Below are 17786 nucleotides of genomic sequence, written 5' to 3'. Positions count from 1 at the left end.
AATAACACCACAATAAAAAGTTCATGATATAATAATTATCACTCTATTAAACTAGAATCACCGCAACCAGTCAAGTTGCTGTTTACGTCCATGTCTGTCCAGACTCATGTAATATATGCATTTAAGACTTTAATGAAATTTAATAAAAGGTTCTAAGAGTATTTTTACCAAAATGGAAGTCATCACTGTACATGTATTATTTCAGTGAATAATTCTTCTCATAGAGAGCTGAACATTATGACATCACAGTGAAGTTGACCTTTGACAATTAGGATAGCAAATGTTGCTTCATTATTTTATCCTATTAGATATTTGTGTGTAGTTTTGTCAAAATTAGTGTATGAATTCTTGAGTTATGGCCAAAAATGTGTTTTGTGAAGCTCTGACACTTAACCACCAAACACTAATCAGTTCATCCTTGAGTCCAAGTGGACATTCATGCACATTTTGAAGAAATTCCCTCCAGGTGCTCATGAGATATCACGTTCATGAGAGTGGGATGGACCAGAGGTCACAGTGACCTTGACTTTTGACCTTAAACCACCAAAATCTAATCAGTTCGTCTCTGGGTCACAAGAATGTTGCAGACAGATGTGGATGAACTACCTGAAAACATAACACTTCTGGCCACAGCTGGCACAGAGGCATAAAAACAAAGAAATATCACTGACACTTTATTTGAATGGGTGTTCATAATACTGTCATTACCATGTCATGCCACTTGTCATAGACACGAAGGAGTCTTTTTTATGAATGTTATCATTAAGTGTCATTCAGTCAATTATGTCATTTTTGATGCAAAGTTGACACTGTTTGTGATGCCTTTGTTATAACAACTTGATATTAACAACAACAAAAATGCCTTAGTCATGACAACTTATGACAACTTGACATCATCACATTTTAGCTTCATGTGTTAACATTACATTAAACTGTCATATGTGGTTGGTTTTGACACTGGCCATCATGAAACCATTATAAATGTGTCATGAATATTTACCTTAACCTCAAGTAAAAAGAATTCAAAAATAATTAAATGAAATCAATAAAATGAAATATTACGGTAGATATTGTCACAGTCACAGATATTGTTACAGCTACTGCAAGCACACACAGCTGTAGATAGGATCAAACAAAAAAAATAATCACAGCAGTCATACTGGGGTATAATGGGTGACTTGCACAGGAAGCGCCAACACAGTGAGCAGTTTGTTTAAGTCTCTTTGTGGGGACTTCCCGTCGAGTGTAATTACCGCTCATATTCACAATCCTCGGCTTTTCTGCTCACACAAATGAAGCCGATAAGATCAAACAATTTGATGTATTTAGGAAATGAGTTTCAAACAAAGTGGTAAGATATTGGTTAAAACAATCCAAACACATCCAGTAGATGATGAATTCAAACCAAACTGACACACAGGGACTATACTGCCAAGCCACCCTCCTTAGTCCTCAATCCTCACCAGCAGAACAGAAGATGGAAGATTTACTCACTCAAACAATGATGTCATCATTGGTGGGACTACTGGAGAGAGATTTAAACTGCAAAGGATGATAAAAATCAGTTTCCATTCAGACTCTACAGGAGATACTATAAATTTCCCCTGATAATTCTGCACACTGCAGCAAAAAAAGGGAAACATAGGAACATATCTCTCTTGACCCAATTTTTATGATCCCAGAGAGGGACCACCTCCTTTTCCTCTTTGTCATTCTCCCTGTTGGCTTTGACCTCTAAGTAGGTTACTGAGGAGTGAGTCACGTGTCCGTCGGACGCCCTGGCTCGTTGGAAACCAAACACAGGCTGATGAATTGCCACATAATCAGGAAGTGCATATGTGAGTGGTACACTAGTGGAGGTTAGTGACCCCAGGGTCATTTATCCCCCTTCGCCGTACCGCCAGGAGAATGTCCCTGCTCTGAAATGCAGCAGGCAGGCCGTGTGGCTGGAATGAGCTCACTTCAAAGGTGTCCATAAATCATGCTGCCATGCATCCCAGGACTGCCTCCACCCACCCTCCACGTCCCCCAGTCACTAACCCACCTACCCTTTTTTCTTTTTCTCTGCTGTCCTCCAGTCTACATGCAGACCTTTTACTTTTGTGTCACTAACTCTCATTTGTCATTTGTTTTTTGAGCCTTTGCATCCACCCACACTACAGGGTAGTTGAATTTGATTGTGTGGTAACGTGGCAGGTATCAAAAGGATTTTATCCATACTAATACTGCTTATTGATACAGATACTTATCAATGCTCTTATCTGTACTACTTTTTTCATGCAAAGACATGAAAAAAACTGGACTGGGCAAAGGAGGAACAGCTTGTCATTAAAATGAGAATAGCTAGCCTCGTCCACCTTAAAGGTCAGTCCACCTTAAGTTAGCCTTAGCTGAAGTTGTTGCTAACTTCAGGGCTAAGCCCCTTGGGAGGAACTGTAGCATTTATTCTCAACAAATATCCTACACTGTACACCCATTGCACTGGTACATTAACAGCTGAGCAAAGATGACCAGAAATAGCTGGTCCAACTTAAAGGCCAGTCCACCTTTACTGAGCCTGGGTAAAAGTTGTTTCTAACTTCAGAGCGAACGCCCTTCAGCAGCATGCAAGACATGGGAACAGGGCTTTTGTCTTGAGGAGCTGTAGCATTTATAGATAGGCAAAGTCCCTGGTGGACCACCATAGGACCTTACTTTGGAAAAAAAAACTTCAACGGTAGTTAATGGCTAGAGATAAATATTTTTTTAAATTCCATTTGAATTTGAGTTGCACAAATGATGTTTGTCAATTTAATAGATAATTTCACAAATCAAGACAGTCGACATTTGTCATAAAAGTACTGAAAAGACTGAAGATACGTAATATGAAATTGTTTGTCCAGGAGCTTATCAATATTTTGTTACTGACCAATCAGGAACCAGTAAAAATTTAGCACCAGCTCTCTATACCCATTCCCACGCAGAAATCAATCATAACAGAGGTAGTGTTAGATGTAAACATGTACTCAGCTAAAACTGATTAGCATTGGTATCAAAAAGCAATACTCCCTTTGCTAAACAATGGATTTATCTGCAGTTCATTCAGGTCTCGGGCAGAGCTGCAAGTTCAGAAATCCTATAGCTAGTTTCTCGACTTTGCCAGAACAGAGCTGCAATCCGTCAGGTCCTTATCTCCCGTGTCACACACTGGGATCTCTTTATCATGCAGCCATGCAAAACACCATTCATCTTCCCCGCCTAATTCATTATCAGTGATAAAATGCAAAGTCCCAGCTGCAGTTGTTAAATGGAGAGACGACGTGAAAACAGGTGCCTTGGTAAACACTGATAGTGTGGTTGAATTATGTTGCTTCCCAAGCAGACCTGTCTATCTCTTTCAATCTATTAACCACGACTCTCGCCCGACTCTTGTCCGACCTCATTCTGCTCCTCTTTCCTATATAAGAGGATTCTTGGCTTCGAGGGATGCTGGAACACAAAACAGACACAAACAAAGTGAGAAGCTAGTTGAAGGCACCAGGTTCTCGTCACGGCTCCACGGCCTCTTCATCGATCAAGCGACATGTAAATGTGTGTCTCGCGTTGTGTAAATTAACAGGATATATGACTCTGCCTTCATTATGGGACTAGCAGAATCCAGTGGCGCTGGTAGATGAATGTTAAAAGCTGCATGGCACTAACTTACACATGGAGGCACTGTAATACAGCCCTGACAGATCACCACAAGCATGACATGGTGTGACCAATGACCATCATCCTGCATGACTTCTCATACTATAAGACACTTTTTCTTCCATTTTTTTCCTCAGTGATCATTAAACCTTAAACAGTTTCCACTCACCACTGTTGAGAAAGCATGCGATGGGATGAGAGATGGGGGTTTTTTAAGGGGGGTTGAATACTTCCACAGTGAAGTCATGGTGCTTGTGTCATTGGCCCTCTGCTGTGCTTTGCTCACCGTCTGGCCCCCATTTTACCCATTGATCTAATTTCCATTGCCAACACTGGATGTGGTTCTGTTTGAAGCTTGGATGTTTAGGCCCATTAAAGCACTGACAGAATTGCAAACGTATGGTGGACCTTTAGGAAAAGTAAAGAAGAAAACAACTTAGTGATGTTTGCCAGGCTCTTAGAGGATTTGAGTAAACAGAATGTACAGTTCTGAGGTGCGGAAATCCATGGCCATATTAACACCTGGTGTTAACGAGCTTCTTGCATCCTAACTCTGGTTTTGATTAATGTTTGGCATTCAAATGTAACAAAATCTGATCTTTCTATACACCATTAGATGACAAATATCACCTCTTCTTATTATATAAGGGATAGTTCACATTATTTGATGTGGGATTGTATGAATAATTATCGATAGTCAGTGTATTATGTATTAAGTTGCCATTAGAAGAAGCAGAGAGGGGCACCAGCATGGAAACTAAGCAATGTACCAATTTACTTTGCTGTCAGACAGCTTTTTCTGACACAAAACCGCCACTGTACAAGCCAAATATCACTTTCTCGAAACCAAGCAAACTCCCTAGGCAGAATCAGTCATTTTACCGTTCAGAACACAGGAGATACTGGTCTACACTGGTCTACATTGGCTCGATCTGTTAGTTTGTTTGTGTTATAGTGTGACTTTGGTTAATCCGGACTATCCTTCTAAAACACCACAGTCTCAAAATAACAAAAGCAAACTAACAGATCAAGTCAGCGGTAAACCAGCAACTCCTGTGTTCACAGGGCAAAATAACTGATTTGCCTATGGAGTCTGATTGGTTTGGAGAGGGTGATATTTATCTTACATAACAGCTGTTTTCTGTTGGAAAAGGGTGTCTTAGGGCAAAATACAGTGGTGAAAATATTCTTTTTAAAACTGAGAGTTCATCTGGTTTGTCTAACAATCTTTCAAACTGTATCTTAATGCTTGAGCAGTCTGCCGGCTGTTTAAACTGTTTGTGCTCCTTGTTGCAGTGTATGTCCCTTTGTACTGTATATCACCTATATGTAGATTGGCAGCAGAGATGTGTTACATTTGCACTTTGCTGCTGCTAATGTGGTCAAGCACCATCTCTGTAGGTGGTTTGGCTGGATGCCAGAGACATCCACACTACATCAAGCTGCCACTTGTAATGGGGGTCTGTAACTGTCACATAATTCCTCCAACATCACAGAGATGGTTTCATTTCTAGACCTAACTGCACAAACCTATACAAGAACCGTTAATGTCTTCAAGAAGTGAATCCACACCTGACTGACGACTTTATTAAGTGAGTGTCTGTTGTTTCTTTAGCGATGTTCCAGATGATAAAAGGGTTTGAATGGCAGAATAAAAGACTTTTCCACAGACAAAAAAATGTATTTCTTTTAAGGCGGAAGGTCCCACTGACGACAATGAGATCCAGACATCTGTAATTTCTCCTCATTAAACGAAATGAAATTGCTACAAAAGCACACCAAGTCACTGTTGTATTGCTATACCACATGCACTGCAGCGAATGATCATGTGTGTACCCATCTATACTTTTCCAGCTGTGGAACAGAGACAGGAGGCAATAGATTGGAGTTTTTTTTTCATCTGTAATAAAGTATATTTATGATTATCCATATGTGTTTTTGAAATCTCAGTGAACTGTGGGGACAGCTATCAATGGTAGCATTAAAAGACTGCAATTCTTAAATATGTAGCTATACGCTATACGCTATACTATAAATGCAAAAATCATTGATTGGTTTCTGGATTTCAGCGTCCACAAGAGCTGCTCATCCAATTGAGTTCACACTAAACACAGCACTCCTTTGGGTCCTCAACAATACTCAAGTAAGTTACACAAGGCAAGCAAAGTCCAATGGATGTACGTTTCTTGAGGTATGTGACTACAGACAGACAGACAGACAGACAGTTAGATGATGCTGCTACAGTACCAGCTGGGCACCAAATTCTCCATGGTCACTCAGACATCATGTCCATATTGAGGGTCTACCACCACCAGTTGATTAAACTAGAAAACAGTCAAAGCACAGCAACAAGAACAACATTCTCTCTTACTGGAGGTCTGTGAATCATTTGGTAATTGTGTTGAATGTATAGTTCTGATCTCCCTCTGGGCTGAGTTATGTCCGATTACTACAAACATCCTGAGCTCAGTATGATCCGCGAGTTGTGAAGACGCTGTCAAACAAAGCAGTACTTCACTGAAATGATCTCACTGCACCACTTTCAAGAACGTTAATTACATAAGTTGAATGAGAGCTGACGCCAGATGCTTTGGGGGAGTCACAACATGTTCGTTCTCCTGGGCACATTTGTTGTGATAAGGGTAAATAGTTCCTGCGCACTAATAGAAACTTTTCCAAGATGGAGAGATGGTACACACAGAGTCAACTATACACAGTAGGGACTTCATTTGTCTTTGATTACACTTTTCTGTGACAGCCCATTGACAGATGTGCCCACAAGCGCTCGGGCCACTCCTCTCCCCATCTCACCCTTTCATTCTGTCCCTTCACTTCAACCGAAGAAGCCAAGAAATCCCTCCTTAATGTACCTCTCTGTTACTTGTCTCTGTCATAAATCACCGTCATCTTCTCATCGAGGAGCTGACGTCCTTTTATAGCCACACCAAGGACACTTTCTGCCATTTATGGCTCCTCAAGGCACCGTTTGAGGGTCGGTCAGTATCCTATGAAGGTGAGAGAACACAGGAGAGCAAAGGAAGCCAAGAGACATCCTTCCCGCTTCCTACTCCTACTCAATGCAATTGTGACAGCTTTACAAATTAGTGCCAAAGTGTGCCCGACCAGTGCCAAGTGCACTCTTCTCTGTGACTGACATAAATCCACACCTTGGTGTATGTAGCAAGTCTGGCTTGTCTCAGCCTGTCTCCTCTGTACACACTATTGTCTCTCCAACAGAGCCACAGAGACGAAGAGGGTGAGACAAAGTGCCCATGTGTGCATACAGTTTCCCCTCAGTGGACGGCTTTAGGGGAGCAGGATGGGCCTCCATACACTGGCTGTCATATACTGACCAATGAAGCGCTTGTTTGAGTTCCTATATTTCCATTTTTATGTTGCTTAAAAGCTTTCATTATGAAGCTACAAAATCGGAAAATGTTTGGTTTTTCATCAGCAGTAACTTAACACAACTCCTATGTAGCTGAAACCCAACATGAAAAGGTAAAACAAAGCAGGAATCTTCAAGTACAAACAGGGATGCAGGAGAGAAACTAAACTACAAACCACAGAGGTATATTTGGAGGCTACAAAAGTAACAGAATTTCTAAAAACTTTGTCTCTGGTCACCTGACATGAGATGAGTCTCGCAGCACACACCTGTTTACACCATGTCTACCTTTGGTTTTAGTTGCTTTACATTAACAAATGACTCTTGTTGGTAAGCTTTTATTGTGAGGTGACATGTTTTTGAAATGAAACTGGGGACGTTTCCAGTTTGACAATCAAGATATCATTAAAATATCTCTATATATGTTATATATATGAAATAAAAAGGTGGGGCAATTCTGGTTTTATCTATTTTGACCAGTAACTGCTGTACTAAAATAAACTATGGTCCAGTCCAACTGATAAAACTGGGTACTGACAAGCGATTTTGTGAAGGTCAGAAAATCATAGTTGTCACAATAGTACTGTATACTACAGTGAATGAAAGAACAAAATAGTCAAACATCAACCTGTAGGCTCTGCTGGCTGGCTGTTATTTACTTTGCAAGAACATTTCTGGGGATGGGACTCCCTAAAAATGTGGTATTTTACCCAGATGGGCATGGTTTTGCAGGATGTAGCAGTGCACACTTTGACAAACTCATCAATGAGCTCTGTGACGTCTCAACCCGTGCTCTGAGTACATGAAAATAGTTGGACTATGCGGCGAAGTACAGGTTTTTTATTCCCAACACATGGAAAATTAGGCAAACTTTACACCGATATCAGAATACGTCCCTACATTGTAGTAGATTTTTGTTGTTGGACATAATTTAGTCCATCTTGTCAATGTATTTTAGCAGTATACAGTTATATTTTCCAGTGTAGGTTATGATTGTCAGTTTAAGAATTCATCAACAGTCAGGTAAAACTCATTTGAAAAACTGCTGGGATGTCTATTTGCAGTTGCAGCTGTGCAAGGAGCCAAAATCTAGTATATGATCACAAAATAAAAAAATCATCTCTGCTTAAAGTTACAGATAGTCATGAAGTCTTCTGCTGGTTTAATGTTGGGATTTAGAAAAAGATTGGGTTAATAAACAACATTAAAGTTTCGATTTTGCTAGTTTATCCAGAAAGTGACAAGACCATCCAAACAAGAACATCAGGCACACAACATGCTGTGTGATGAAGGACGTAAGACACAGTGCCCAGGTGAAATACCAAGTTTTTAGTGAGTCTCTTCCAGGGACAGCTCCAGCCAAGGACAAGCCACCAAAAACTGGACAGTATGCGTATTTTACTGGACTTACAGTATCATAACCAGTTGTTGTTAACTCAGTTAACATCACATCTCTCCTCAGCAGAGGAGAGAAAGCAGGAGACAAACATGACCAAACAACGGCGAAACACAGGGCTCTCACATCACGCTGAATTGAAACATGTGAGGTAAATAAATAAATAAAATGTTTTGTTTCTTTCAGGGTGGTGGGGGTGGGGGGAGATACTGGCATGTGTGTGTAAATACTAGCGAACAAAAGGCATAAAGAGAAAGAACGCTGATGAGAGAGAGATGGTGTAAGACATTCTGGGTAAGGAGTCACATTCTTGATCGCTCACTAGTTTCATCATGCAGAGCAGGCATTTGAACAGTGTTTACTTTCAGCGAGGGGAATGCTCTCGCTCACAGCTGCACTCCAAATAAACAGTCAGTGACAAGATAATACACATCTAATCTGAACAAGTAACAGCTTTTCATGCAGTCCCAACAAGTCAGGTCCTTCTCGCTCATCCCCGGAGGCAAATTGTGCAACACGGAGAACAAATGTGCACATTTGAATAAAAATGTGCACGTATTAAACACAGACACCTTGCCATACACCCACACTCTCATGACTGCACTTCCTCTGCCATGATGTCACAGTCTGGGTTCATTCTTTGCAGATGTGGGAGCCAAACCTATAAAGTGTTTGGGAAGCAATCAACACTAATGCAGTTGGCATTGTGGCAAACTGAAGTTACTAGCCATATAAAGACATAACTCCCACAGCAGCAGGGGATGAAGGTGGGGTTACAGTAGTGGCATGGTGGAACAAACAACACAGATACACAGTGCCAAGGCTAAATTACCTCTCCAAAACATCTGTTATGAGAACAGAGTCTCGCTAGCATGTTGCTGTGGAGAAATACACTGTTAACGGCCAACTCTCTGGGTTTACAGTGTTTTGAAAGGTGACATTTTGAGCCTCAGGCTTTGTTGCCTTGTTTGAGGCCTGCTGTGTATCACTGTGTGGTTAAGGACTGCTTGCCACATGGTCTCAAATTATTGCCCAATTAAGCCAGTGTGCAAGAACATCCAATGGGAAGGATGACGGCATTGCTGCTCCCATAGACATAAAACCACTGTCAGTTATATGTAGGCAGATGATTTCTGTTTTTGTGATTATTGCAGACTCACAGGCTCATATTGTAACTTTTTTCTTTTTTTAAATAAATCATTACAATTCAAAGATGACATAGAGGGCCGGGGTGTCGGTCTGAGGGTGTCATTTAGTGTTGCACAGTGGCTCATCGGGGGTTAATAATACATTTGCAAAAACCAGCACGAAACTGTGCCATCAAATTTTTCAGACTCAAGCTTTCAAGCTTAACGAAACTCCTCTAAAGAGTCTCACTTCACGTTAACGTTACATTAACAACTAACCAAAGTTTTATTCTCATTGTTATATTCTTACTAAAATAACGCTGTATGTTGCCATTATTTTTCTTTGAGACAGCTGGCATTAATGCGTAGCTGGCTATTTTCCACAACGTTTGCAATGACTAAACGCTAAAGGATAACGTGTTTAGGATAACGTAAGGTAAACATAGCTCACAGTAACAGGTTACTGTCCTGGTTCCTTCATGTTCAGTCTATGTCATGTGTCATCAAAATATAACATTAACGTTTTGTCTGTCGCATGTCAATAAATTAATACTACTGCTGCATCTGACTACTCTTCAAAGTTCAGCAGCGGAAATCACTTTTCCATTATTTTCCAGACATGACAACATGCTCCCCTGACAGTGGTTTACGTCAGACTTAGTGAATATCCCCTCAGTCTTTTGTCCTAGACACTCAAAAGAGTTTTTATTTCCAGAGGCAAAGAAAAATAACAATGGCTTAACTTTATCATTGTTTTTATTTTGTTTTTTACCATGGTACCAAATAGGGTATCAACAAATCCACTGGTACTGACTACTTAATTTCTTGTGTCGTGACACAAACTGTGCTGTTAAGTCACTATCGTATTTTGTACCATAAAATCTGGTAAATAAGACTCAATGATAATATGTTTGAAATGTATGAAAAAGATGAAAAATGCTGATCACTTTTTCCCGAAGGCCAGTGTATTGTCCTCAGTTTACTATGACAGAGGACCACAAGAAAACACAAACTATTCACTTTTGAAAAGCTAAAATCAGAGTCTTTGGACATTTTTTCATAAAAAAAGACTCAAATTATTAATTGATTATCAAAATAGTTGGAAATTAATTTAATAGTTGACAACTAATCCATGAATCTACTAGTGGTTGCAATTTAATAATGATCCACATCTGATTCCCTCAATAACAATATCATCCAGAAGAGTATCACACTCTTATGCCTGATGTGAAGACATGGTGTAACAGCATGAAGTGTGAGCCATGGCTCCTTACTGTACTTTGTCATCTCTCTTAGCAGAGATCCATCAGAGTGAAATAACATCCCATTACCTCGTGCACTGGAGAAATTCTCCTCACCCGACATTCTTCTCCTCAAGTGCCTCCATTAACCATAGGTTATCCTATGATTTAGCCATTAACCACAGCTCAACATAACCATTAGTTATACGAATTCATAATACATATCGCATTACCAGTTGTATAAAAACCACTGCAATTTGTTCGCAGACTTTAAATTTGTGCTTCCCTCTCAATCCTCCCTTCTCCCTGCTGCTTGATAGGACTTGCTTAGTTGGTTTTGGAGGCCTGTTTGCTGACAAAATATATCCAGCTGTCATGCTTATTTATGGACTTTTGCGACATTTATTCCCCGTCTAGAAATGTGGTGTTTTCACAGGATAACATCTTTTATAGGAGCCAATGTATTGAGCAAACAAGAACATTAAGCAATCCTGGCTGGAGCTGCACACGTTTCAGCAAAGACTCTTTCAACCCACAGCTGAGGTGAGGGAGTTCCAGGGAAATGCAAGACAGGTTTATCTGGCATCCAGTTCCCAGGAGCAAACCAGGGCAGGTTAGACTCATACACGCTGGTGGAGTTGGTAACTGTTACACATTTTACATCACAGCATTCCTTTCATCAAATCCTGTGAACTGGTACATGCCATACTCTTCCGTAGGCACATGACCCTGCCCTCCTACCTTTAGGCGAGGGTGCAGGGAAACAGTCACGGCTGACTCACAGCATTCATTCTCAACATGACAGAATGTGATGACACAGCAATGAATCGACAGGTTTCCTGCACCCAAACAACATCTGTTTCATGTAAGGAAACACTGATAAGGTAGAGGGGGTACCATTAATGGAAAAATCTGTAATATATTGACTGTAATTTATCACAAAATGACCATGATAGGCCATCAGAGGTTATGAAAACATGTTAAATTGAAATATTCACTTCTCTGACAACAACGCTTCAGCGTTGACCTTTGCGCTGGCCATGTCATGTCAATTAGAGTTTTCAATGCTGAATGTTCAATGAATTATTAAGTGTCTCTTTATGAGCTGAAAGTATTCATTAATAACCTTGCAGAAGGAGTATTTGTTCATAATGGTTTAATTGAGCAATATCTTAATGGAGTCTGGCAGGCAGTAAGACTACAGTACTCATTTTTGGACATGTGATTGCTACATATTGCTCCTTTAAGTGAAATGGGCAGGGCAATATATTGATATTATCACAATATCATAATATGAGACTGCATAATGCCATAGATTTTGAATACTGTTGTATCAGGATGTGGCATAACTGTTGTCTTTTCCTGGTTTTAAAGGGTACATGACAGTTAATATTTTGTGAAAGTACCCATAGCCATGCCTACAGTATCGTCATAATATCAGTTAACATCAATATTGAGGCATTTTTCAAAAATATCATATTTGATTTTGTCCATTTTGTCCAACCCTACTGTGTAATAAATACAATAGACAGAAGAGGCTACATGGAGCAGATGAAGTGAAAGGCGGAGTGAGACAAAGATTAGTCCCATTCTTCCATAACATATAATTACTTTGTATTAAACTAGTAAGCGTGTAGTTATGAGGCATCTTACAATTTGGTATTTCCTTTGAAAACAGCACTTCCTTTGAGAGTAGCAGGTAAGTGTTGGGTATAGACCTGTAATTGTACACCTACAAGATGTAATTACCCCATTAGCACAGAGTCAGTTACCTTTTACACTCCTGAGCTTCCTATATAAAGTTTATGTTCTCATTATATAAAATCTCACATGGAGTGAACACTGAGGCAGAGAGTCAACAGACAGTGACAAAGAAGAGACAGAAAGAGAGTGGGGCAGGATGACTGGATTGTGAAGGGGGCATTTTACCTCCCACAGGGGCCCTGGCTCAAAGGATCAAGTTTCAGACGTTTACCAACAAAGCATCCATGGAGGAAGTCTTGCGCCCCTCACAATAACACCACAGCACCTGGCCATCCACACACAGGAAACCTGAGGTCACTTCCCCCCTTTCAGGGAATTCAGACACACTCCTGCTGCCAGCCACGTGCCCCCACAGCCTATTGAAGAGCCTGTGGGGGTGTCCTGACTACCAGGGGAAAGAACTGGAGATACACGTACAACAAACTAAAAACAAGATCTGAATTGCGAGAAAGTATACTGCCCAAAACCATATGATCTCCTGCGTTTTCACTGATACAGTTCATTGAAGTGTGTGCCAGACAGGTTCTGTTAACACCAAAGCCGAAAGAGTTCCAGTTTCCCTTTTTTGGTCTCACATGTAAAGCAGATGTGATGTTTTTTTAATCAGTTCGAACAGTTAAAAGCTGGATTGGGTTGCGTTGTTTGATTCAGGCTGGAACCACATGAATGAGAGGCTGAAAACAAGGTATGCACCCTAATAGCTCTGCTGGAATGTCCAGATTGTCAAAATTTAGGCAAAAATGACGACATCGAGACACAACAAAGAGAAAAGTAGTTGATGATTAGAGAGAGAGAGAGAGACCATATCTCTTAGACTTTGACAAATATGCTTTGACCAAATGTGTTTGAAACAAGCACTAGAAGCATTATTCTCAAGTAAAAATCATCAGATATGACCAGCAGATTGGAACTCGGCATGAACGCCTCCTGACTGAACTTAGCCTGACACAGAATGTGACAGAAAGTAATGAAAACAATGCAAACTGTGTTCAGTGTCCTTTAAAGCACCACGCAGGGACAGACAGCTGCAAAAGGGAACTGCATCAACACAAATCTAAATTCTGCTCCCTAACCACCTGCAACCACTTGACCGCCGATTCTCCATCATTATCGTTGGCCTGGTTTCAAACGATGCCAACCCATAAAACCAGCCACAACCAGTCCGAGTCATTTAGCTGCAGTCCCACTGCAGTTTAGAGCTGGCCGGGGTCCAACCACCACGCGGGGCGAACTTTTGGAAAACACTGAGACCTCCGAAGAATGTGACCATGGTCAATGAAACAGGGTGAGGGAGGGAGGGAGGACGAGGAAGAAAGCAAACAAATACATTATACAGCCCGTGGGCTCTGTCAAGGCAAACTTCCCAGACGCTAAAAAGGACAGAATAACTGGCTTTTGGCTGCTAGGGGATTATTTCTGCTTGTTACTGTGACAAACAGTTTGGGTAAAAACAACCTGTCAGTGGTGAATGCACAGCATGATGCCTAAAAGACCAAATTCCTCCAAGGTGTAATTTCTGTAGTAACACACAGACAGAAAAGGATGAAGGAGCAAATTCTGCTCACGTGATGTGAGAATTTGTAGCCCTCAACTTCAAATCTGCAGTATTCAAGACATATGTTTAGCAATGGCTAAGACATTTTAAGGACCTGAGTGGTTTTAGATTAAAAAAAAAGTTCTACTAACGTGTGACCAATGTGTAGGATTTCGTGGTATCTAATGATGAGCTTGCACAACAGGATCACCTCAGTTCACCCTCCCCTTCCAAGCCTACAGTGACCTTGAAACTCTTGAAAGCTTGGGAAAAAAAATGTCAGTGTGCAATGTGTCCATTCTGAGGGACTTTGGAGACATGGCGGTGTAACATAATGGTCACCATGGAGGAGGACCCATGTACTCATACTAAATCTTACACACTGTGCCTTTAAGCCTGTCATTCTGGATCAAACCTGTCTTTCACTGCGTATGTTTAAAAGATTCATTAAAGCTTCATTAATCAATGTTTTTGTATTAACAGTAGATCAAGCGACTTTGTATAACAGTAAACCAGTTGCTTATAGTGACAAGCCTTAATTATCACCAAAATCTACCTTTCCCTTCATCTCTTTTAGCATTTTTCAGTTCAGTATTTTGGTCTTCCAGCCTGCAGCATTCTCATCAACCTCATTCCCAGCAGCCACACACAGCTGTTTACAATGAAAAATGCTCTAATAAATCCACTGTACTCTACCTGCCAAGAACAGAACAACGAATACACAAAATTAACAACTAGTGGGTGGACATAGTATTTAAAAGCTAAAAAGTGGTAAAGACTTTTTTTTCCTGCTTCAAAGACCAGTTATTGCAGGTTTGGAGAACCGAGGCTTTTTACATCAGAAACTTTCAATTTATATCTCCTATCTAAATCAAACCTGACTGAGTCTTGGTATGTTACACATCTATTATAGCTGGGATAGTTAATTTATTTTTGGTGTTAATGGGCAAAAACTCCATAATAACCTTTAAGCATAATGTAATTCAAGTGGTCCAAGAGAAAACTAGACTTCTGCTCTTCTTTTCTTGGCTCAGTTTTCAGGCTTAAGAAAATCTAGCCCGTAATGGGAGACATTGGCCAGTTGCAGGTCAGTAAGATTTCACACAGTGGGAATGAGATTCAGCAATCAAGTATCTTCTCAACTAATTTCTCCAGAATCACGTACTGCACCTATAAGGTGAATGAAAATTGCTAAAAATCATTCCAGACTGACTGAAATTATATTTTGCTCAAATTCTAAGAGTAGGAGTTTTTTTCTTCAGTATCTCAGACCTTGAATGTTAATATTGCCAGCACAGTGCTATCATATACTTGAAAAATGAAGTGTGAAGTGAAATCTTTAAAAGTAAAATAAATGCTTTCTTTTTCTGAAATAATATCCTATTTTTTGTGTCTGAGGGCGAACTGAAACCAAGACAAAACATGACAGCCTTTTAGTGAACTGTAAACTGGGCTTAAGACCAGCATCTTCATTTCTATTCTGTCATCATCCCCAAAAGTACTGAAAAATAGCCTACAAGGTGATACATTCCAAGGAAAACATGCAAGATCTTAATCAAATTTTCCCTTCTGGCAAGCTCCAACGCTTTACTTTCCCACCGTGCCCACTGCACCCAGATGACGCAACAGGTGAAATGCCAAACAATCGTCATGAGGATGACAGCACTACTATGTGCTGTGATATGATGATTTACGCCCAAAACAAACCCAGAAGCTACAGCGCAGACACACCCTTCTCCGACTCACACTGCCATATCCCACTTCCTGCTGCTGCAGAAAAGACAAGTTTAGCCTGAGGGACTTTGCTCTCTGAGGCCTCCACACACACACAGACACACACACACACACACACACACACACACACACACACCGCTCAGCTGGGAGCTTCTGTGACACAACAGTTGTTCCTTAATCCTCCTTCCACACAGTTCAACGGGTCACGCAGTCCAATACAGTCCGTCCCTTCACTGAGGAGGAGGTGTTGTTTATTTGTTTTTTGGACTTACTTGTGTGTGCCTGTGTGTAGATTGTATTCCAGAGGGACATGAGTACAGGTGTGAGACTGTGATTAGAGAAAAAGACAAAGGCGTAAACAAAAAAAAAAAAAAAAAGCAAAACAAAACAGAAAAACACACAGTCAGGCAGGCGGACAGACAGAAAACGTCCAGACCCCCTCACTTGTCACAGGAAGTGGTTCCTCTTTTGTCAGGATTTTACTCTGCAGCTTCTCCCCAGGCAGCATGTTTGACTGAGGTATGAAGTAATAAAGGCTAGTCATAATGTCAAGCCCACGCCTGCTTTCATCTTCACTATTTTTTAATCTAACCTTAGGAAAACTGCCATAGTGTAAAGAACACACCACCATATGCATTCATCTAAATTTAAAAAGTTTACTTTTGTAAACGATCATAAAATTGAAGCTAGGTAACAACACTGGTATCGGGGTGGCCTGGGGTTTTAACACAATCCAACTGCCATGAATCTTTACATCAATTAACTGCCAATATCCATTTAACCAACTGTACTGTATTATTGTCTAGGCAGTAATTGCACCTTATTTGACCTTTTTTTGGTCTGGTGGAGCCATTTGTTCAATAAGGAAACTTTTGAAAAAGAAGAAAATGTGAAATAAAAGGTGCATTTTGTATTTTAATAACTAATGATTAGACCATCTGCTGATTAATGATTAATTAATTGTTAGCATTGTCACTTATCAGTTAAAGAAAATTCACAAAATTTGCAACCCTAATCAGATTATCTGTGTTCTTATGAATTAATTCAGTATCACAAAACATAATCATGATATTCAAGTGTATTGACTTTTTACACCTCTACTAGTAACAATAATCAAAAAACATAATTTATCATCACATTTTCAAACTTTTCACTTGACTTTGACCTGAAGAAATAACTTTTTCCTCAAATACTTTTATTTCAGTTAATTATACTCAAACACTGCAGGTAACCACAACGTTAACAGACTTGAGGGATTCTTTATGTCATTCATTTTAATTTGAAAACCTCAGCCACAAACACTACAACGCTTTAAATGACATTTGAGATTCACTAGTTTCATTTCTCATCATACAAAACTCTATCCTAAGTACTTTCCTAACTGAGGTTGAAGAGGTGAACAGTTAAAAAAAAAAAGTCCACATAGGTATAAAAGAAAGTCCTACCAGGAGTAATGTCTGAAGTGTGGAGGTGGTAACCCCGCTAGCCTCCCTCTGTCTCTGTGTCAGCAGACAGACAGTCGCTCGGATCAGGACTGGTTCAGTCTGCAGGTCGTTACTCCAGCGGCTCAGGAGCGTCGCGCTACAGCACCAAAACTTTTTCTGTGTCTCTCCGACAGACAGTAGTCAAATCTGTGTGGCGGAGAGGGATGCAGCTTGCCGGCTACATTTGTCCTACTACTGAGGAAGTTGCCCGTGAGTCACAAGATCCCGCCCCCCCAAAAAACATTCCTCCCTCCCTCTTTCCCTCTTTCCCTCTTTTCCAGCGACTTCAAACGAGTCCAGAGAGAAGTCCGGGCAGTGGAGCGGATGATGGGAGCTCCCAGCAGGGCCCTGTGCCGCTCATTTCACTCATTTCTAATATAATTATGTTTTATTGGTGAGTATTTCAGAATAAGAGCGTATTTATCACTAGATACTTTTGAACTTCT

At 40.4% G+C, this 17786-nt stretch overlaps 1 protein-coding gene across 2 annotated transcripts in view; it reads right to left on the bottom strand.

The window, feature by feature from the left end:
* The window catches only part of fhl3a (four and a half LIM domains 3a), a 43061-nt gene extending 25519 nt beyond the window's left edge, over positions 1–17542 (bottom strand). The window contains exons 1-2 of one of the 2 annotated variants that reach the window (XM_084727059.1): positions 17302–17542; positions 16129–16184 (exon numbers count right to left, since the gene is read on the bottom strand). In XM_084727059.1, coding sequence (XP_084583185.1) covers positions 16129–16168 — 40 coding nt within the window. In that variant the 5' untranslated portion in view covers positions 16169–16184; positions 17302–17542. The remainder of the gene's footprint in view (positions 1–16128; positions 16185–17301) is intronic. The other variant, XM_084727060.1, reaches the window with a different exon arrangement.
* Between the last annotated feature and the right edge of the window lie 244 nt (positions 17543–17786).

The sequence above is a fragment of the Lutjanus erythropterus genome, chromosome 9 (genome assembly GCF_056507025.1).
Source record: "Lutjanus erythropterus isolate fLutEry1 chromosome 9, fLutEry1.hap2, whole genome shotgun sequence".
NCBI lineage: Eukaryota > Metazoa > Chordata > Actinopteri > Lutjaniformes > Lutjanidae > Lutjanus > Lutjanus erythropterus.
The sequence above is the reverse complement of the archived record's forward strand: the minus strand, read 5'-3'. Positions and strand labels throughout refer to the sequence as shown.